Below are 23,163 nucleotides of genomic sequence, written 5' to 3'. Positions count from 1 at the left end.
TCAGTAAAGCAAGGGAATTGAAGTACTGGGTCTCCCAGCGCATATAAAATTTACGGTTATACCAAACTGTTGTCTGTTAGCTCTGTAGTAGCATTAGGTCTAAAAAGCACTGTACATACCTTAATTTAAAAATACTTTATTTAAATTTTAGGTAGTTAACATACAGTGCAGTATTGGTTTCTGGAGTAGAATTCAGTGATTCATCACTTACATACAACATCCAGTGCTCATCCTAACAAGTGCCCTCCTGAATACCCATCACCCCTCCAGGCCCTGCCCCCACCTCACTCCATCAACTCTCAGTTTGTTTTTTATCATGAAGAGTTTCTTATGGCTTGATTCCTTCTCTCCTTTTTTTCTTTACCCTATTTCCATATGATCATCTGTTTTCTTTCTTAAATTCCACATAGGAGTGAAATCATACAGTATTTATGTCTTTCTCTGACTGACTTATTTAACTTAGCATGATAGACTCTAGCTCCATCCATGTCATTGCAAATGGCAAGATTTCATTCTTTTTGATGGCTGAGTAATGTTCTATTGTGTATGTATATATATATTCTATTGTGTATTGTATATAGTATATAGTAATATTCTATTGTGTGTGTGTGTGTGTGTGTATATATATATATATATATATATATACCACGTCTTCTTTATCTGTTCATCAGTTGATGGACATTTGGGCTCTCTCCATAGTTTGCTTGTTGTTGATAATGCTGCTATAAACATCAGGATGCCTGTATCCCTGTATTTTTGTGTCCTTTGGGTAAATACCTAGTAGTGTAATTGCTGGATCATAGGGTGGTTCTGTTTTTAACTTTTTGAGGAACCTCCATACTGTTTTCCAGACTGGCTGCACCAGTTTGCATTCCCACCAACAGTGCTAGAGAGTTCCCCTTTCTCCGCATCCTCGCCAACACTTGTTTCTTATGTTATTGATTTTAGCCATCCTGATAGGTGTGAGATGATGTGTCTCTTAGCCATCTGGATGTCTTTTTTGGTAAAGTGTCTACTCATGTTTTCTGCCCATTTCTTAACTGGGTTATTTGTTTTTTGGGTGTTGAGTTTGAGAAGTTCCTCATGTGTTCTGGATACTAGCCCTTTATCTGATACATCATTTGCAAATATCTTCTCCTATTCTGTAGGCTGCCTTTTAGTTTTGTTTATTGTTTACTGTTTCCTTTGCTGTGCAGAAGCTTTTTATCTTGATGAAGTCCCAGTAGTTCATTTTTGCTTTTGTTTCCCTTGCCTTTGGTAATGTGTCTAACAAGAAGTTGCTGTGGCCGAGGTCAGGGAGGTTTCTGCCTATGTTCTCCTCTAAGATTTTGATGGTTTCCTGTTGCACGTTAAGGCTTTCATTCATAAAAATACTTCATTGCTAAAAACTGCTAACCATCCTCTGAGCTTTCAGTGCACTGTAATCTTTTTGCTGGTGGAGGGTCTTGCCTTAGTATTAATGACTGATCAGGGTGGTGGTCACTGAAGGCTCGAGTGGCTGTGGCAATTTCTTAAAATGAGACAACGAGGAAGTTTGCCACAGGGATTGACATTTCCTTGCACCAGCAATTTCTCTATAGCATGTAATGCTATTTGATAGCATTTTACCTACAGTAGAACTTCTTTCAACATTAGAGTCTGTCCTCTCAAACCTTGTCCTTTATCAGCTAAGTGCCATTCTAAATCCCTTTTTATATTTATTTTGTTTTTATGGAAGTATAGTTGACACACAATGCTATCTTACAGTCCGGTTTTCTCAGCATCGTTTATTGAAGAGACTGTCTTTTCCCCATTGTGTATTCTTGCCTCCTTTGTCATAGACTAATCAACCATGTAAGTGTAGGTTTATTTCTGGGCTTCCTTATGCTGTTCCATTGCCCTAGGTGTCTATTTTTTGTGCCATTATCATACTGTGGTAATTATTATAGCTTTGTAGCATGTCTTGAAATCTGGGATTATGATACCTTCAAATGTGTTTCTTAAGATTGCTTTGGCTATTCAGAGCCTTCCATGATTCCATACAAATTTTAGTATTTGTTGTAATTCTGTAAAAAATGCTATTGGTATTTTGATAGAGATTGCACTGAGTCTGTAGATTGCCTTGGGTAGTATGCACAATTTAACATTGTTCTTTCAATCCATGAGCATGGAATACTTTTCCATTTGGTTCTGTTGTCTTTTATTAGTGTCTTACAGTTTTCAGAGTATAGGTCTTTCATCTCCTTTGTTAAATTTAGTCCTAGATATTTTATTCTCTTTGATGCAACTGTTAATGGAATTATTTTCTTAATTTCTTTTTCTGTTACGTTGATATTAGTGTGCAAAAATGTAAAAGATTTTTGTGTATTTGTATCCTGTGACTTTACTGAATTCACTCATTACTTTTAATAGTTTTTGATGGAGTCTTTAGGGTTTTCTATGTAGAGTATGCCCTCAGCAAATACTGACAGTCTGACTTCTTCCTTATCATTTGGATACATTTTATTTCTTGTCTGATGGCTGTGAGGACTTCCATTACTATGTTAAATAAAAATGGTAAGAGTGGACATCCTTGTCATGTTTCTGATCTTAGAGGTAAAGCTCTTAGGTTTTCAACACTGAGTGTAATGTTAATTGTGTTTGTCATATATAACCTTTATTAAGTTGAGGTTCCCTCTATATCCACCTTGTTGAGAGTTTTTATCATGAATGGTTGTTGGATTTTGTCAAATGCTTTTTCTGCATCTATTGAGAAGATCATGTGATTTTTATCCTTCACTTAGTTGATGTGGTGTCACTGATTGATTTCTCTGGGTATTAAACCATCCTAGAATCTCCAGAATAAATCATTCTTCATCATGGTGCATGATCCTTTTAATGTATTGTTGAATTCAGTTTGTTAATACTTTGTTGAGGATTTTTGCCTCTATGTTTATCAGGGATATATTGGCCTGTAGTTGTTTTCTGTTGTTGTTTGTCTAGTATCTTTGTCTGGTTTTGGTATTAGAGTAATGCTGGCCCTGTATATGTATTTGGAAGCTTTCCTTCTGTTTCTAATAATTTGAGAAGAATAGGTATTAACTCTCCTTTAAATTTGTGGTAGAATTCACTGTGAATCCATGTGGTCCTGGACTTTTCTTTGATGGGAATTTTTGGTTAATGATTCAGTTTCATACTAGCTATCAATCTGTTGAGATTTTCATTTCTTCCTGATTAAATTTTGGAAGATTATATGTTTCTAGGAATTTATCCATTTCTTCTAGGTTGTCCAATTAGTTGGCATATAATTTTTAATAGAGCTCTCTTATTTCTGTGGTATCAGTTGTTACTTCTTTGTCATTTCTGATTTTACTTACTTGGGTCTTCTTTTTTTCTTAGTGAGTCTGGGTAAAGGTTTATCAATTTTGTTACCTTTTCAAAGAACCAGCTCTTGGTTTCAGTGATCTTTTCTATTTCTGATAAGAAATAGATCTAAAACTGATCTTTTTGTCTCTATTTCTTTTATTTCTGCTCTTTATTATTTCCTTTTGTCTACTAACTTTGGGTTTCATTTGTTTTTCTTTTTCTAGGTCCTTTAGGTGTAAGGTCAGATTGTCAGGATTTTTCTTGTTTTTACAGATAGGTCTGTATTGCTATAAATTTCCCTCTTAGAACTGCTGTCCCAAAGATTTTAGACCAGTGTTTTTGTCTTCAAGTTTCCCTAGGTATTCTTTTGATCTCCTCTTTGATTTCTTTGTTGATTCATTGGTGGTTCATTGGGTTAGCCTCCACATGTTTGTGGCTTTTATGAGTTGTTTTTTTTCTCTTGTAATTGATTTCTAGTTTGATACTACATGGTTGGAAAGGATGCTAGATATTATTTCATTGTTCTTAAATTTATTGAGACTTGTTTTGAGGTCTAACATGTGATCTATCCTGGAGAATGTACCATAAGCACTTGAAAAGAATGTGACTGTACTGTTTTTGGATGGAATGTTCTATATATATCTGTTAAGTCCATCTGGTATAATGTGTTGTTCAAAGCCACTGTTTTCTTACTGATTTTCTGTTGTATGATCTATCCATTGATGTAAGTGAGGTCTTAAAGCCCCCTACTATTACTGTATTTCTGGCAGTTTCTTCCTTTATGTCTGTTAATTTTTGCTTTCTGTATTTAGGTGGTTCAGTCTTGGGTGCATAGATATTTGAATTTGTTGGTGCATAGATATTTTACATAATTATATCCTCTTAATGGGTTGATCCCTTTATCATTGTGTAGTGCCCTCCTTTGTCTTTTGTTACAGTCTTTCTTTTAAAGTCAACTTTGATATAAGTATGCTACCCTGGCTTATTTTTTTTCCACTTCCATTTACATGAAACATCTTTTTCCACCTCTTCACTTCAGTCTGCATGTTAGGTCTGAAGTGAGTCTCTTTTTAGGAAGCATGTAGATGGGTATTCTTTTTTATCCATTCAGTCATCCATGCCTTTCGATTGGAGCCCTTAGACCATTTAATATTTAAAAGTAATTATTGATAACTACTTACTACCATTTTGTTGTTTTCTCGTTGTTTTTCTGTTAGTCTTCTATTCCTTTCTTCTTGTTCTCTGTCCTTGTTTTTTTTTTTTTTTTACTTTCTCTAGCGTTATGCTTGGCTTTCTTTCTCTTTTTGTGTATTTGTATCTATTACAGGTTTTCCTAAGTATATAAATAGTCTATATTTAGGTGATGGTCACTTAAGTTTGAACATATTCTGAAACAATTTTATTTTACTATCCCACTTGCCATTTTATGTATGTGCACATCTTAGAAATTTTTATTTTGTGAATCTCCTTTCCTTTCATAGTATTCTGATTATGGCCCTTTCTTTTCCACTTAAAGAGGTCCTTTTAACATTTCTTGTAAGTCAGGTTTAGTGGTGATGAATGCCTTTAACTTTTTTGTTGAGGAAACTCTATTTCTCCTTCAATACTGAATGATAATTTTGCCATGTAGAGTATTCTGGGTTGCAGGTGTTTTCCTTTCAGCACTTTGAATTTATTATGCCACTCCCTGCAACATTTCTGCTGAAGAATCAGCTGATAGTCTTATGGGGGTTTCCTTTTTATGTAACTACTTGTTTCTTCCAGCTTTTAAAATTCTTTGTTTTTAAACTTTGACATTTAATTAATTAATTAATTTAAAGATTTCTTTATTTGAGGAGGGGAGGGCTTCCCTGTGGAAATTACCTTTTGGTGAAGATCTAGAGGGCAAAGAGGCATAGGGAAGAGAGTGGATTTGGAAGTTCCTCCCGGGCAGAGGAGTCACATGTGTAAGGGCACTGTGGTAATGAAGAGCCTGGGAAAACTAGGTGGAATGGAGGCCAGTGTGGCCTGCAAGACGGGAGCCCAGCAGAGAGGCAGGGACCAGGCCACAGTGCACAGCCCCACAGCCAGTCTGCCTCAAGAGGCTGACCCTAAGACCAATGGGAAGTTCGAGTTTTAAGCAGAAGGATGACAGGATTAAATGTAGTTTAGGTTACACTGGTTGAAGAGTTGAGAATGGGCTGAGGTGAGAGGAGAGCTGACGGTCATCTGCACGCTGGCAGTAGAGAGAGGTGAAGGGGGCGATCCCAGAGGTATTGAGAAGGGAGATTTTCCTGGATTTGATGGTGGACTAGGTATGCGGATGAGAGAAAAAGAAGCATCCCCCAGGCTTATGTACTGGGAAATGTGGTGATTTGAATTGAGACAGGTGCTTTTTATGACTTGGCCATTCCATAATGACAAAAGCTCCCTCGGACATTTCTACCAAATGCTGTTCACATTTCCAGCGTGATTCTGAAATGAAGGTTGAAGGAGTTATCTAGTATTTATTTGCTTGCTTACTAAGTATTGCACTGATCCTAGCCTTGACTCATTTTAACTGCTAAGAAGTCTCATGGTTTTACAGTTTCAAAAAATTAATTTAACATATTGTATTAAGAGTGTTGTTTTCATATAATTATTTCTCAGGGTTTTTCTCTCACAAAATGTAAGAGAATTTAGGTTCGTTTGTAATTATATAATTCATAAAATCAGTCAGTGACACATTAAAATCCATCTATTAAATAGTTAACCAGGTAAATCTATGCTTCTAAGACTGCTGCTATTTACAATTCACTAGTTATGGTTTGAAGTGGAACATCATTTTCATGCCCAGGCTCATGGTAGGCTGGGAGTCCCAGGGACCATGACATGTAATTCACCTTGCTCAGTTTCAAGTTGTTCTCAGTTTCCTTCATCCTATATATTTTTACAGACTTTTAAATTATAGTTCAGGCTTGCAATTTTTAGCCATCCTTCCATATTCTCAGTTAAATATATAATCTCCCCACATTTATGAAATTTTTCGAACCTATAGAAGAGTCAGAAGCATTGTAAGTAGATACACATGTAGCCACCACCTATGTTCTGTAATGACCATTTTGCTCAATCATCTATCTGTCCATCTATCCTTGATTTAGTCATCAGCCCATCTTATTCTTTGATAGATTTTAAACTAAGTTACACATATCAGGACATTTCACCCCTTGGCACTTTAATTAACTAGAGTTTAATATTTGTTTCCAGGTTTTTTCATTCTTTTTTTTTGCGAGAGAGAGAATGAGAAACAGAGAGCACGAGAGGGAGGAGGGTCAGAGGGAGAAGCAGACTCCCCGCTGAGCAGGGAGCCCGATGTGGGACTCGATCCCGGGACTCCAGGATCATGACCTGAGCCGAAGGCAGTCGCTTAACCAACTGAGCCACCCAGGCACCCCAGGTTTTTTCATTCTTTAGGTGAAAGTTATATATAGTGAAATGCACAAATCTTAGGTATAGCATTACTTGAGTTTTGACAAATGCACATACTTCTGTAACCCAGGCCCCCTGAAGGTCCTGAATCTACCACCCCAGAAGTTCTCTCCTGGCCTTGCCTGTTATCCCCACCTCTGCTCCTACCCCTCCCACCCCTAAAGGGAACACTGTCCTGAATACTTAACCACAGATGAGTTTTGCCTGTCCTAGAGTTGCATACCGTGTCTACGCTTTTACATTTGGCTTCTGTGATTCATTACCATGTTGTGAGATACATCTGTGTTGTATATATCAGTACTTTTTTCCCTTTTTCTTTTTATTGCTAAATAGAATAGTATTCCATTGTATCAGTTGACCACAGTTTATTTCTGGCATTGATGAACTTCTGGGGTGTTTCCAGTTTTGGGCTCCTTTGAACAGTCTTAGAGAAGTCTTTTGGGGAACATCATATGCTTTTGTTTATCTTGGGTAAATACTGAGGAGTTGAACTGAATACTGAGGAGTTGGGTCATAGGGTAGGTGTATGTTGGATTTTATAAGCAACCGCCACACCTGTTTTCAGAGTGATGGTACAATTTTCTGTTCTCTGCAGCAGGGTGTGAGAGTTCCAGCTTTTCCACAACCTTGACAGAATTTCTTTTTAGTTTAAGACATTGTGGTGGGTGTGTAGAGAAAATAAAAATTTGAAATGGTTATTTCTGAAGAGGAAAACAGATGACCCTGAAATCTCTCTCTCCCACACACATACACACAAATCCAAATTTGTAGGGCCTTTTAGAGCCAAGCATAATCAAGTTTTTATAAACAAAGCATTTAGCACAAGGATAGCAACGTCTGTGGGAACCTATAACATTTTCAATAATTAAAGGTTTGAAATGATGAATTAACCGCCCCCCCCCCACCACCAAACAAGGTGTAAGCTTCTAAGGACTTGCTAAGAATTCCCAGCTTTGAGCTCTGGCAGGAGCAGTGCAGGCCAAGGTATTCACGTTGTAGGAACTAGCGCAGAAGCACTGGGTTCCCCAGGGACACACGGGTCCAAATTCCCAGTCATAACTTCATGTAGACACATTTTGCACTTTAAGCTTTCTTTCACAAAAGGAAAAACAAACACTCCACAGACAATGGTTGACATGGGGACGTTGAAATATGATTGCTTGGCTTTGCTTTAGCATACATGTGACAAAACCTCTCGATAGCAGAGATTCAAGCCTTCCCCAAAATTTCAAAAGAAATTATATTCCAAATGGCTGCCCTGCTCTCACACAGAGGATGTTGTCCTCAGACCCCAGTTTCACAGGCCTGGGCCCAGAGCTTCCTGGGTCCTCCCTGTAGACAGCAGTGTGACAAACAGGAAGTGGCTTTAGAGCCCGCTGATCAGGGTTGGAAATGGGGCGCTGTCGAGTACTAGCTGGGAGGCTCAGGCAAGTGAAACCTCCGCTTCCCCACCTGTCAGAGGAATGACTGGCCTTCCTCCTTCGCAGGGGTACTGTCCTGACCAGCCTGATGGCACATGTGAAGGTGCCAGCACGTGGCAGAGCCGTAAGAGATGGTGCTGTTGTCACGGATAGCCCCTCCGTCTCTCTCCCTGCCCCACAGTTAACCCCCCTGGCTGCCTACCAGAGAACAGCCGACTACAGAGCAGCTCCTTCCCTGTTGACTTCCTCAGACAGCACAGATGAGAAATGTGAGAAAATAATTCTAGTGGAATCGTTCATGGCCAGTTATAAATGACTGGTGGGTTTAGACCTCCAAGAAAAAAGTTGGAATTGTTAAAGACTGTTTTCATCCAAGTGAATCCTCAGTTGTAAAGGGGGCGGGGGAGGAGGTGATCTTCCGACGAGGAATGGAGAGAACCTGAGCCCGAAGCTCTGAGAAAACCTAGCGCAGCTGGGGATCAGGAAGTGAGTCAGGAAACGGGGTCCTGGGCAGCAGGTGCTGACATGGCCCTGTGAAATCTCTGCTTGTAAAGCAAGTGACATCAAGGCGTTACTTCCAGCCTCTGTTCCTGTGCAGAGGAGAGAATCCATCAGAGGTAGATGAGCCGTTTCAGGGGCCTGGGTTTTGGAGGGGGTGCAGTGCGTTCAGCTCCAAAAGCGCCAAATACCACATTCTATGTGGAGAAAGGCAGATGGGAAGCTCCCTCAGCAGAGGGACCTGGCACCTCTCACTTCTCCTCCCCTGTTCCTCTTCTCCCTGGCCAGGACCACGGCACTGCCATCCGAAAGGCAGGGTTGGGCTGTGTATCTGCTGGCCCTTGGAGTTCATCGGGCTCCATCTAGACAGAACCCAAAACCCATGCTGACCTCGTAGGAGCTCCACAGGCCATTCGGCTCGCCTCTGGGGGGTCAACAAAAGACAAGACAAGGGCTTTTTGGGGATAAGCAGCAAAGTCATAGGACTTTGTTCCTAAAGGAGAGATGTATTGTGATTCAGAGAGAAAAGTAAGTATTTAAAGATTACTTGGTTTTGAGCTAAAGCTGACTGAGAAAACAATTTGCAAGGCAGAAGTTGTATTCATTTGGTATAGTATCAGAAATTCACACTGCACTTACTAGCTTTGTAGCAAATGGTCTTTATCTGTAAAGGAAAAAACATAAAACAGTTGTTCACAGAAGAAATAACAAGGTCCCATAATTATGGGATAAATGTGTCACAGCCCTTAGTTACATTTTGACCAAGATCTCACCCAGGCCGGCCATGTAATTGTCTCTGTAATTATGTGGCCCGGACTGTGTGGAATGATTCATAGAAAGCCCCCTTTCTTTAACGCTTCAGTTTTATGTAATTATTTTTCAATGGTTGCATCAAGCTGGAACATTGTACCTGTTATCTGATACATAGGGAACTTCTGGCTATTACAGTTGGTGTTGCTAAACCAAACTAACCTTCCTTCAGAGTTAGCACTATACAGTCACCTGTCTTGCTTTTCAAGTTAACTTATCCCTTTCACTGAGTAGGTACAAAGACTGGATTGTCTAAGCAAATGGAAATAGATGATTTAGCAGCAAAGGAGCATGATTATAAGTGTGATATAAGCTAGATGCACCCCAATAACAGTGTCTTAGTTATAAACGGAAAAAAATGCAAAATCCCAAAGCATATTATTTTCTAGTATTAATGACTTGATCATTTGACAGATATTTATTGAGCATTAACATAAAATCCTTAGGACACAAAGAATTTGATAATGAGAAGGAACTAGGTGTTAAGCTGCATCCAAAGTTCATATCTCTTTGTGAATAAACATTTTGTAAATCGACTGTCCATAGTTGAGGAACACTTGAAGAGCTTTTTAGAGAGGTTTTTAAAAATCCTAAGCTTAAATTCAGATTACTTTTATCCTACAGAAAAATTTTATAACATGTCTGAAATCTAAATAGGTTACATATTAGCCTTATAAAAAATTTGTTACAGATTTTTGTCTTTCTGTATTTCTGCAGTGGTCAAAATGGAAGCAGCTGAGTGGAGATGTAGATGTCTTGGTTAGAAAGTACATCCCTTGGGTATCTCCTTGCTCTCAGGCTCGGGCATTCTATATGTGTCTGAATGTAATAGAGCATTTGTAGTATTACCATCTTTCATCTGTTCATATTATCTGTGTAACTTCTTGATTTCTTGAATCTCCAGAGCTTTTTTAATGAAATTGTTCAGCTGGAAATGTAGCTAATACCATATTTAAAATTTCTTTCTCTTCTTTCACCAAACTTTTGAACAACTTTAGCTTCACAAGGTTCATCGTGATTCAGGAGACAATTCTCAGACAGGTGAGAATACTTCATTTTCACTCTTACACACTCCAGTGGCACTGGTGGGTTCAAGTCTATAAATTACTCTGAAGAAGTCTAGATTGACACTCACCACCCCAGAATTTGGATTAGTAAAATCTGAGTGCTGATATTGGAAGGCTGGAGAGAGCCAGAATAAAAGCAGAATCCCTTCAAAACTCTGCACTCTTGATTCATGGCAACCTTTTCTACTGAATGCCTTCCCCATCCTGGTTTTATTTTGCTGGCTGGAGACCTTGTAGAGCAAATAAACCCAAAAGAGAGAGTGGCCCAGAAGTCCAGGGGAGACCACTGTTGTTGTACCCTGGTCAGTCTACCCTTCCCTCGTAGCTCTGGGTGACTAGATGATTAGAAAGGGTGGACTGCCCTGTCTGGGAAGTCAAGAGCACTGAGGCACCACTTCAGTCCCTACCTCCTCGCTTTATACCTTGGGCAGTGCTCTGTTTGACCCTTTGTTTCCTCTACCCTCAGATGTGGGTTAGACCAGATGACTGTTGCATTTGAAAGGTCTGGAAGTCTCTGATCATTAGAGGGAAAAACCAGTCTGCTCTCAAAGATTTAAAATTCTTGTTCCTGCATACATGCATGACATTCTTTGCTCTGTTAGTGGTTTTCCCAACCACTAATGCATAAGGTTAGACCCTGAGCTACTAATTTAGTCCCTCCCCTTGACTCTGGGATGGTCCGTATTTTAGCATACTCAGACTTAATTTGATCCTTCTGAGTTTTAGTGTCTTTGCTTGTAAAATGAATTAACAATGTCCATCTCATTGTTGCTAGGAAGACTAAAAGAGAAAGTGTATATAATATCTAACTGAAACTTAACTGTTGGGTATCGTCCTTCCATTCCCCTACCTTTTCCTTATTCTGCCCTTCCCTCTCCTTCTCTTTCCATCCCTTCTGTTATGTCTCTGTCTCTGTCTCTCCCTGTCGCTCTCTGATGTTTTAGTTTATTTCTTGTAACACAGCAAGAGTAATATTTTAACTAACTTATGAGCTTCTGTGTGCCAAAAACTGTTGCATTTTCACATCCTTTACAGTGCCCAGCATTGCCTTGCCCATAATAGACTCAATAAAATTGCTCACAGAACATGGCTAAGTTGAAAACATCTCATCTTACAAAACATAGGTTCCGCCATTTGACTAGTAGCTCTTTGACTTTGAGCTACCTGCGTTATCTCTCCAAATTTAGGTTTTCTCACTGGTAAAATGAGGATCACACTATGTAGCTTTCAGAATTGTTGTAATGATCATATAAGAAAATTTCTATACTTAAACATTGGAACACAATGTCTGGTGCAGAGTAGGTGCTCAGTAAATGTTAGCTATTTTTTAAAAAATTGTTGATATTATATCCCTTTTTGTCATTGATTAAATTTATTTAAATCTCCTTTATCCTTATTTTCTCTGGTTTTTAAATTCATTCCACAAGCATCTGTTGAGAGAATGAATAATGAATCATTTGATTTAAGTGGCCTTTATTGAAGAATAATTTCTCCAAACTTTTAATAATTTCTATTGCTATATTCTCTTAATTTTAGCTGAGATAAAATCAGGAAGAATAAGCATTAGATATCTTTGAATAATTTCTAGTGAATGATTTAGAATTCAGCCAGCCAGCCATAAGACTAACTTCCCTACTTCAGTTTTATTTAGAAACTAAATTTTGAGGAATTCTTGAGGATTTTTAATCTTGAATGTAATCTTAAATCTTTATTAAGTTAGATTTAATTTATTATGTGATAAATGAGTGTTAGGAACGTGAGAATATTAAGTACCTGAAGAGGACTTAAAGAAATGTCTTACAAGTGACCACTGTTAGTTTTTCAGGGCTTGAAAGATGCCATATGATCCTAACAATGTCATTTAAAGTACTACTACCCATAGCTGTCTTTATAAACACTGAAACTCCTATGCAAGGCCAGGAAAATTATTAAGGCAGAATCTGGAAGACAAGATGAGGCAAAGGGGACAGTGTAATTATTTTAAGCTATATCATTTAAGACAAGGCTATATGGTTATGGTGTTCAGATCAACTTCATAATAGTTCTGCTTTTTACTTTATGCTGTATAAATGTATAATTCAAGTTTAGTTACTGATTTAACTTTTTTTATTGAATCAGATTTTTTAGGACATTAAAGTAAATGGTTAAAAAGGTGATCCAGAAGAAAGTATTTAAGACATATTTTGAAGTGAAACACAGCAAAAAAAAAAAAAAAATACTATACCATGATGCCACTTGTGCCTAGAAAGAAGGTATATTTGTAAATGAACAGATGTAATTAATACTATTAGCCAGCATGAACTACATACTTACTGTGTAGCAGGCACTGTGCTAGCTGCTATGATGGATTAACTCATTTACGTCTCCCAACAGCCTGGGAATGAGAGGCTGTGACTATCTCCACTCGATATAGATATTGAGACACAGAGAAATAATATTCCCAAGGTTACACAGCTAGTTGATGGCATGGTGGAGACTTGAACTTTGGCAGTTGGGCTCTGGAGCTTATTCTCTGCTGTTCTCTCTTATACCTTTTTTGGTGCTAATAGACAATTCTTTTTTAAAAGAGCATTATTACATCTTTTTTTTTCTTTCTTGGAATATGAACACTGGAATTTTTTTTCTTTCTTGGAATATTGGTGTCTGAGAAATGCATTCTCCCTGCTGGAACCTGCATGTCTGCCTCTTGTCTTAGCCCAGTAAGAAGAAGTTCTGTTAGGATTAAGTTTCTCTCCTTACCACTGGGTTACTCCATAAGCATCCAGTGCACTGAAAATGCATGTTTTTGAAGCCAGCTCTGCTGCCCTGACATTTTGATCTCTGGGTCCTGACCGGTAGCGTGCACTATGTGCTTCAATCTTGGATTAACTTCAGTCTTGGATCAGCACATTCTGAGTGGTAAATTCAAAGTCAGCAAAGACTTAGGTAGAATTTAAGTGCTTCCCCCCCACTCAGAAAGTAAGGACAAAAGTGAGAGTTCAGTTGTGGAAATTGTTGGGATTAAAAACGTACCTTTTCTTCTCTTCCTTCCTGGCACTGGCAGTCTGTCTCATTTGATGAAATGACATCCTCAGGAGAACCTAGAAGACCATCTGGAGGGGCCTAAAATTACTCCATATTAGTTTCTCAAATAAATTCAACTTTCTGTGCATTTCACTAGTATTTTATTTCCGCAGATATCCCCGTAAAAGCCTTCCCCACCCAGTTACATGTACTGCCCTTCAGGTTGAAATGAACCCCCCAAATTTACCCCAATTTTTAATGTTTATATTTTTTAAGATTTATTTATTTATCTTAGGGAGAAAGAGCACACACACGTGTGTGCAAGCAGGGGGTGGGGCAGAGGGAAAGAATCTCAAGCAGACTCCCCACTGAGTGCAGAGCCCAAGGCAGGGCTGGATCTCATGACCCTGAGATCATGACCTGAGTCAAAATCAAGAGTCAGACGCTTAACCTACTGAGCCATCCAGGCATCCCTTTTGATGTTTATTTTTTAAAAAGTACTTTATTAATGGAACTAAAAAGCCCTTGGTAATAAGCCCTATTACCATGATATAATGGGGTGCCACAAGAGTATCATTTTACAATTAATAAGACTGATGATTTTGTGTTGATGATTTGAAGAAAAAGTGGTTTATTGTTTGAGAATATTTTGTAGTGCTTAAAAAGGAACCTCGTTTTCTTTAGATAATGGGGGGGTGTCTAAATTTCACCTGTAAGTAAGCTGAAAACTATTCACTTTCTATTACTAATTTGAAATCCTTAGAGTCTCATTCATTCAGATACAAGAACAGAAGGAAAGAGTCCATTGATGTGAAATCGATATCATCTCGAGGCAGTGATGGTAAGAAGTTTTTGAGATTTCCTTGACCTTTTTATGGTGACTTTTATGTCACCATATAACTAAAACATGGGAGTGGAGGAGAGGAGTAAAGAATGGGTTCATAGTAAGTGACCATCAACTTAATATAGACTGCTATATGCATAAGATGTTACATATAAACCTAATGGTAACCACAAATCAAAAACCAGTAATAGGGGTGCCTGGGTGGCTCAGTCGGTTAAGTATCTGACTCATGATTTCAGCTCAGGTCATGATCTCAGGGTCGTGAGATAAAGCACCCCCTCATCCCTTCAGGCTCTGTGCTCAGTGGGGAGTCTCCTTGAGAGGCTCTCTCTCCCTCTGCTCTCCCCCCCAGCTCATGTTCTCTCTCCCTAAAATAAATAAATCTTTTTTAAAAACCCAGTAATATGCAAAAAATAAAAAGGAATTCAAGTATATCACTAATAAAAGCCAGCAAACCATAAGAGAAGAGAGCAAGAGAAGAAAGGAACAGAGAAGAACCATAAAACAAGTAACAAAATGGCAGTAAGTACATATCTATAAATAATTATTTTGAACTAAACACTCCAATCAAATGACATAAGGCTATGGAATGGATAAAAAAACAAGGCCCATCTATATGCTGCCTATAAGACATTCATTTCAGACCTAAAGACACATGCAGATGGAAAGTGAAGGGATGGAAAAGCATTTATCATGCAAATGGAAGTGAAAAAAAACCTGGGGTAAGGATGCTTATATTAGGAAATAAACAGTCTTTAAAACAAAGACTATAACAAGAGACAAAGATACTATTTCATAAATGGAACAATCCAACAAGAAGATAGAACAATTGTAAATAATTATGCATCCAACATAGGAGCACCCAAATACATAAAGCAGTTAATAACAAACATGAAGTAATTGATGGTAATACAATAATTGTAGGGGACTTTAACAACCCATTTATATCAATAGACTGATCCAAGCAGAAAATCAATAAGGAAACAGTGGCTTTGAATGACACACTGGACCAGATTGATCTAACAGATATATTCAGAACATTACATTCTAAAACAGAATACACATTCTTTTCAAGTGTAGATGGAACATTCTCCAGAAAAGATCACCAATTAGGCCACAAAACAAACCTCAACGAATTCAAGACGATCAGAGTCATACCATGCATCTTTTTCAACCACAAGTCCTGAAAATAGAAATCAACCACATGAGAAAAGCTGAAAAGAACATAAATACATGGAAGTTAAATAACATGCTACTAAAAAACAAATGCGTCCATTAAGAAATCAAAGAGGAAACGAGAAAATTCATGAAGACAAATGAAAATGAAAACATATTGGTCCAAAATCTTCAGGTACAGCAAAAGCAGTTCTAAGAGGGAAGTTTATAGCAATACAGAGTTACCTCAAGAAAAAAAATCTCAAACAACCTGACCTTATACCTAAAGGAGTTAGAAAAAGAATAAATCAAACTCAAAACCTGTAGAAGGAAATAAATAATAGATTAGAGCAGAAATAAATGAAAACTAAAAAAGAAAAAATGAAACCAGGAGATGGTTCTTTGAAAAGATCAACAAAATTGATAAGCCTCTAGCCAGATTTAAAAAAACAAAATCAGAAATGAAAGAGCAGTAACAACCAATAACCACAGAAATACAATTATAAGAGAATATTTTTAAAAATTATATGCCAACAAACAGGACAGCCTAGAAGAAATGGGTAAATTACTAGAAACATAGAACCTCCCAAAACGGAATCAGGAAGAAATAGAAACTTTGAACATACCAATTACCAGCCATGAAACTGAATCAGCAATCAAAAAACTCCCAACAAACAAAAGTTCAAGCCAAACAGCTTCACAGGTAAATTCTACCAAACATTTAAAGGAGAGTTAGTACCTATTCTTCTCAAATGATTCCAAAAAAATAGAAGAGGAAGAAAAGCTTCCAAATTCATTCTATGAGAGTATTAGCCTGATATCAAAACCAGATACAGCTGCTACAAAAAGGAACTATAGGCCAGTATCTCTTATGAACTTAGATGCAAAAAAATCCTCAAATAAAACATTAGCAAATGAATTCAACAGTACGTTAAAAAAATCGTTCATGACAATCAAGTGGGCTTTATTACTGGGATGCAAGGGGAGGTTCAATATTTGCAAATTAGTCAACATGATATATCAACAAGAGGAAGGATAAAAACCATATAATCATGTCAATAGATTCAGAAAAAGCATCTGACAAAGTACAACCTACATTCATGAAGAACATACCTCAACATAATAAAGGCCATATAGGAAACCCACAGGTAACAACATATTCAATGCAAAAGAGTTTTTCCTCCAAAATCAGGAACAGGACAAGGATGTCCACTGTGACTTTTATTCAACCTAGTACTGGAAATACTAGCCACAGCAATCAGATAAGAAAAGGAATAAAAGCATCTAAATTTGTAAGGAAGAAGTAAAACTTTCACTATTTGCAAATGACATGATACTATATAGCGAAAACTCTAAAGACTCCACCAAAAAACTACTAGAACTGATAAATGAATTCAGTAAGGTCACAGGATAAAAAAACCAATGTACCTAAATCCTTTGCATTTCTATACACTACTAATGTAGTAGCAGAAAGAGAAAGTAGGAAAACAATCCAATTTACAATTGCACCAAAAATAATAAAATACCTAGAATGAACTTAACCAAGGAGGTGAAGGATCTGCTGTACTCTGAAAAGTATAAAACACAGATGAAAGAAATTTAAGATGACACAAATGAGTGGAAAGATATTGCATACTCCTGGATTGGGAGAACGAATATTATTAAAATGTCTGTATTACCCAAAGCATTCTACAAATTTAATGCAGTCCCTATCAAAATACCAGAAACATTTTTCACAGAAGTCAAATAAATTATCCTAAAATTTGTATGAAACCACAAAAGACCCCAAACAGCCAAAGCAGTCTTGAAAAAGAACAAACCTAGAAGTATCACAATCCCAGATTTCAAGATATACTACAAAGCTGTGGTAATCAAAGTAGTATGGTACTGGCACAAAAACAGATCTATTAATCAATGGAACAGAATAGAGAGCCCAGAAATAAACCCATGATTGTATGGTCAATTAATCTTTGATAAAGCAGGAAAGAATATGCAATGGGAAAAAGACAGTCTCTTCAACAAATAGCGTTGGGGAAACTGGACAGCTACATGAAAAAGAATGAAGCTGGACCCACTTTCTCACACCATGCACACAAACTCGAAATGGGTAAAACAGAAATGTGAGACCTCAAACCATAAAAATCCTGGGAGAGAGCAGAGGCAGTAATTTCTCTGACATTGGCCATAGCAGCATTTTTCTAGATATGTCTCCTGAGGCAAGGGAAATAAAAGCAAAAATAATCTGTTGGAACTATACCAAAATTAAAAGCTTTTGCAAAGGAAAAGGAACAATCAAGAAACTAAAAGACAACCTACTGAATGGGAGAAGATGTTTGCAAATGAACCTATCCAATAAAAGATTAGTATCTGAAATACATTTTAAAAAGTATACGACTCAACAACAAAACCACAAATAATCTGATTAAAAATGGGCAGAAGATGGGCACCTGGGTGGCTCAGTTGGTTAAGCGACTGCCTTCGGCTCAGGTCATGATCCTAGAGTCCCGGGATCGAGTCCCACGTCGGGCTCCCTGCTCAGCATGGAGTCTGCTTCTCTCTCTGACCCTCCCCCCTCTCATGCTCTCTATCTCATTCTCTCTCTCTCAAATAAATAAATAAAATCTTTAAAAAAAAAAAATGGGCAGAAGACATGAAGATGTTTATCCAGAGAAGACATCCAGATGGTCAACAGACAAATGAAAAGATGCTCAACATCACTCATCATCAGGGAAATGCAAATCAAAACCATGATGAGATATCACCTCACACCTGTCAGAATGGCTAAAATCAGAAACATGAGAAGTAACAAGTATTGGTGAGGATGTGGAGAAAAAGGAACCCTTGTGCACTGTTGGTGGGAATGCAGATTGATGCAGCCACCATGGAAAAAAGTATGGAGGTTCCTCAAAGAATTACCATAAGATCCAATAATTCCACTACTGGGTCTTTACCCATAGAATACAAAAACACTGGGGCACCTGGGTGGCTCAGTCGTTAAGCGTCTGCCTTCGGCTCGGGTCGTGGTCCCAGGGTCCTGGGATCAAGCCCCACATCGGGCTCCCTGCTCGGTGCAGAGCCTGCTTCTCCCTCTCCCACTCCCCCTGCTTGTGTTGCCTCTCTCGCTGTGTCTCTCTGTCAAATAAATAAATCTTTAAAAAAAAAATACAAAAACACGGATATAAAAAGATACATGCACCCCTATGGTTATTGCAGCATTATTTACAATAGAAAAATTATGGAAGCTGCCCAAGTGTCCATTGATAGATGAATGGATTAAAAAAAAAGATGTAATATATATATGTATATATATTATATGTAATATATGTGTATATATATGTAACTGTATATATCATATATAATATATACATATATATACATACAATGTAGTAGAAAGAAAAAAAGATGTAATATATATTATATGTAATATATATGTATAATATTATATGTAATACACACACACACAATGTAGTATTTCTCAGCCATAACAAAACATGGAATCTAGCTGTTTGCAACCACGTGGATGGATCTGGAGAGTATAATGCTAAATGAAATAAGTCAGAAAGACAAATACTATATGATTTCACTCATGTGGAATGTAAGAAGCAAATAAAGCCAAAAAAAACCCACACAAAAAACAAAAAACAGATAACAGACTCTTACCTATAGAGAACAAACTGGTGGTTACCAGGGGAGGCTGGTGGGGTGATGGGTGAATAGGTGATGGAGATAAAGAGCACACTTACCATGATGAGTGCTGAGTAATGTATAGAATTGTTGAATCACTATATTATACACCCAAAACTAATATAACACTTTTTAAAACTGTATTGGAATTTAAAAATAAAAAAATAAATTTTAAAAACAGAATTTAAAATGAAAGTTTCTATAGATTAGAGCTAGAACCATCACTGGATTCTGGGTGTTAAGAACCTAGAGGCGCAGGGAGGTCGAGTGCCTGGCCCTAATTACTACAGAGAGTGGACTCTCTCATCTGCGCCCACCCTGACCATGGCCCCTGCTTCCTCTCCCACACTGCAGTTATCCGCTTACGTGGCCAACAGCTGGGGACTGAAAGTTAGGAACTGCCCGAGTTGGGCTTCAGTAATTTATGGGAAAGTGAGATGGGGCCTCAGGATCCCATTAACCCTCTCTGAAATTTCCCTTCTGGAACTGGGACTCCTCAAACCTACCTGCCATCAGGGTTCCAGGCCAGAACACCCTTTCTAGACTTTGGCAAGTAGTGCCTGATCTCTGAGCCTTTTAGGATTAAAAGATGGGCAAATCCTTTGCTTTGTGGAGGGCAGTGGGGAAGCATTCCTGTGAGAATCAGTCCATGAAGGGTTCCTTTGGTGCATTTAGCCAAGCTGAGCCACCAGATACGACTTCCTTTATTCTCTTCAGCACCAAGCCTACAGAATCGTCGCTATCCATCCATGGCAAGGATCCATTCCATGACCATCGAGGCTCCCATCACAAAGGTGAGTGGCAGCTGCCTCCTCCACTCTGCAATCAGGGTTACCCAGCACTGGGTTAACTTCTGGAAATAAAGTGATGAGTGACTTACTACTAATACCATGGAGGGGAAACAGATATTAAATAAATACATAATAAATAAATTTGTAGTTACAAATTGCAATGACTATTAGGAAGGAATACAATAGGGTTCTAAGAGAAAATTAAATTATGGCCTATTTACGTTGGGTGAGGTGATCAGGGAGAGCTCTCTATAGAGGAAATAATGTTTGAAGTAAGAACTGAAGCATGCAAGGATGTTAGGAGAGGTGGGAGAAGAGAATTGTGGACAGCAAGCACAGCAAGGGAAGAAGCAAAGAGATGAGGAAGAGGGATTGGAGTATTTGAAGACCTGAAAGGAAGTATGGATGGCTAGAGCTTGGAGACTGGGGGTGGGAAGGGAAGAAGAAGGAAGAAGATGGTGACACGGAGCTGCCAGGAAGGGTTCATATTTTAGTTCTGTGCAGAATAAACCACTGAAGAGTTTCAAGTGGGGGAGTGACATGATCAAGCATGTTTATTAAAAAGAACACCCAGCTGCCATGAAGAGAATGGACTAGAAATGTCAAGAATGAAAGAGAAGAGACCAGTTAGGGGTTTTCCAGAATTCTAGGCCAAGAAGTGGTGTTAGTTGGACTAGAGTTAAAGCAGTGGAGATAGAAATGAATAGATGAAGAAATATTTAGGGGTAGAATCCATTTAACTCAGTGACGAGTGACACTAGGAGAGTGGACAGAGAAATGGGGAAAGCTGTTTGTCAGTTGGGGCCTCCCAGGTTTTGGGTTTGAGGACAAGTGGATAAAAGTGTTGTTTTCTTTTGCTCCAGTGTAGAGACCAGAGAAGGAGCTCTTGTCTTTGATTTTTTTGTTCCATTTGTTCACTTGCTTGCTTTGGGGAGAAGGGAGCAATATCATGAATTTAGTTTTGGACGTGTAAGTAAGACATTTCAATAGATACATCACATAGGCCGTTGAATATACAAACTTGAAGGTCAAAAAGGAGTTGAGACAGGGATGTAAATTTGAGGGTCCTTAACATATGGATCATATGGGTCCAAAATCATGGAAATAGCTTATCTCTGGAAGGACTGGGGAGTGAGAGAAAGCCCAGCACCAATCTCTGAGGAGCTCCAACCTGTAGAAGAGAGCTAGAAGAGGATCAGCAAAGAAGCTGGAAGAAATGTAATCTCCAAGGTAGGAGCACCACCAGGAGAGGGAGGATGAAGGGCACACTGCAGGAAGAATGGACTGGTTGTGTGGAAACACAGATCATTTTGAACAATAAAATGTGTTACCATCTGATTTCTTACCATTTCCAGGCATACGTTTAACTTCTGGGAATTAGAATCCTAATATCCTCAAATTTATTCGTTCTCTCTTTACTTCCTTAGGTTATAAATATCATCAATGCAGCCCAAGAGAACAGCCCCGTTACAGTAGCAGAAGCCTTGGACAGAGTTCTAGAAATTTTACGGACCACAGAACTGTATTCCCCTCAGCTGGGTACCAAAGATGAAGATCCCCACACCAGTGATCTCGTTGGAGGCCTGATGACTGTGAGTGATGAGGAAAACCCAGAAATGCAGGGGAGAGACATGAAGTGCCCTCCAGGGTACACAGAACATGTAACATAGAAACTGGTGCCTATAGTTGCAGAAACACCTGTTGTGTGGGCTAATGTCAGCATAACCAGAAGCATCTGCATCAAAATTTATGTATTATATGTGTGGTATAATTCAAGGAATTCTTGAATTTATCTTTCCATGAAGCTAACTGACCACATCAATGGGAGACAGTCCTGCAGAATCATCATTACAGTAAAGAGTAGTAGGCAGCTGATTGAGGGTGAAGTATGCACATCCTCCCCTTGACCTGGGGCAGTACTGGATTGAGGGTTATGGCGAGGTTTCCTTGGACTGCAGACTCTTTATATCATGAAAGCGTTTGTACTTAGACTAGAGCACTAGTTCCCAAAATCTTAGAGAATCCGTTCTTTAAATCAAAGCTTATATAGAAGTTCCCTTTACAATCCAGCAAAGGCAGAGCTGAGCTGTTCTGGCTCCATAGGGTGAGGGGAGGAGGGATCCAACCCCTGCCAGCAGGCCAATACCGCCACCATCTGTAACCACCAAGAGCAGCTGATGTCTAAGGACTCATCTGTTCTTGTGTTTTGCTGTGATTTGGTGGTCATCATCATCCACCAGCAAGTGAAGAAAAAGGAGAAAATTCAAATTATTCATTTGTAATCCTTATCAGAGGCTGAAACTGGAAGAATTCTTTGGGAGGAAAACAAACTCATCTATGTGTTTTACTTTGAAGACTTCTGTCCAGCCCTGTCACCAAATGCCGGGTTGACTGGCTTTGTAGTCCATTCTCCTTGTTCCTGCTGAAGATCTTTAATGAACCTGTAATTGGAGTGACCTCTCGATGCTTTCCCGTCCCTGGGCCGGCCTGGGTTGTCCCATCGCAGTGCAGTGTAGACTTAGTGCTGGAGAGGGTTGGCGGGAGTCTTGCAGGGGGGCAGCCACAGCAGAGTCGCATTGGGAGCATTCTGGTTCTCGGAACCCAGTTACCTGTCCTCCTTCGCCCTGTTGGCGTACCATCTTGTGGTTCCTCTGCAGGTAACGCTGTGAGGAACCAGTGTAGGATTCTACCTACCTTTATTTGGTTTTAGGGAACCAGAAAAAGAAAGGCAAAAAAAATCCAGGAGTACCTTGTGATACCTCCCTTACAACAAGACAGTTGTAGCCACTGTTATTTGCCTATTGATAGAGTTTTAAAAATTAAGGTCTTGGCCTAAAGATCCAAGGTGTGACTTCAGGAAAGCCCTTCATTAATACTTTGTTTTTAAAGATTTATTTATTTATTTATTTATTTTAAAGAAGGGGGAGCACGTGACGGGGCGGGGCAGAAGGAATCAAGAGTCGGAGGCTTGGGCACCTGGGTGGCTTAGTTGAGCGTCGGCCTTCAGCTCAGATCCTGATCCCCGGGTCCTGGGATTGAGCCCGGGGTCAGGCTTCCTGCTCCATGGGGAGCCTGCTTCTGCCTCTCCCTGTCTGTCTGTCAAATAAATAAAATCTTTA

At 38.8% G+C, this 23,163-nt stretch overlaps 1 protein-coding gene across 10 annotated transcripts in view; it reads left to right on the top strand.

The window, feature by feature from the left end:
* Window positions 1-23,163, top strand: part of PDE8B (phosphodiesterase 8B) — a 225,343-nt gene that overhangs the window by 187,494 nt on the left and 14,686 nt on the right. For 8 of the 10 annotated variants that reach the window (XM_081826701.1, XM_081826704.1, XM_081826703.1 and 5 more), the window contains 4 exons: window positions 10,499-10,541; window positions 14,334-14,411; window positions 19,971-20,047; window positions 21,472-21,636. In XM_081826701.1, coding sequence (XP_081682827.1) covers window positions 10,499-10,541; window positions 14,334-14,411; window positions 19,971-20,047; window positions 21,472-21,636 — 363 coding nt within the window. The remainder of the gene's footprint in view (window positions 1-10,498; window positions 10,542-14,333; window positions 14,412-19,970; window positions 20,048-21,471; window positions 21,637-23,163) is intronic. The other 2 variants (XM_081826700.1, XM_081826698.1) reach the window with 1 other exon arrangement.

The sequence above is a fragment of the Leptonychotes weddellii genome, chromosome 7 (assembly GCF_054177405.1).
Source record: "Leptonychotes weddellii isolate Sample4059 chromosome 7, ASM5417740v2, whole genome shotgun sequence".
Lineage (NCBI taxonomy): Eukaryota > Metazoa > Chordata > Mammalia > Carnivora > Phocidae > Leptonychotes > Leptonychotes weddellii.
This window is presented reverse-complemented; position numbering and strand designations above follow the sequence as displayed.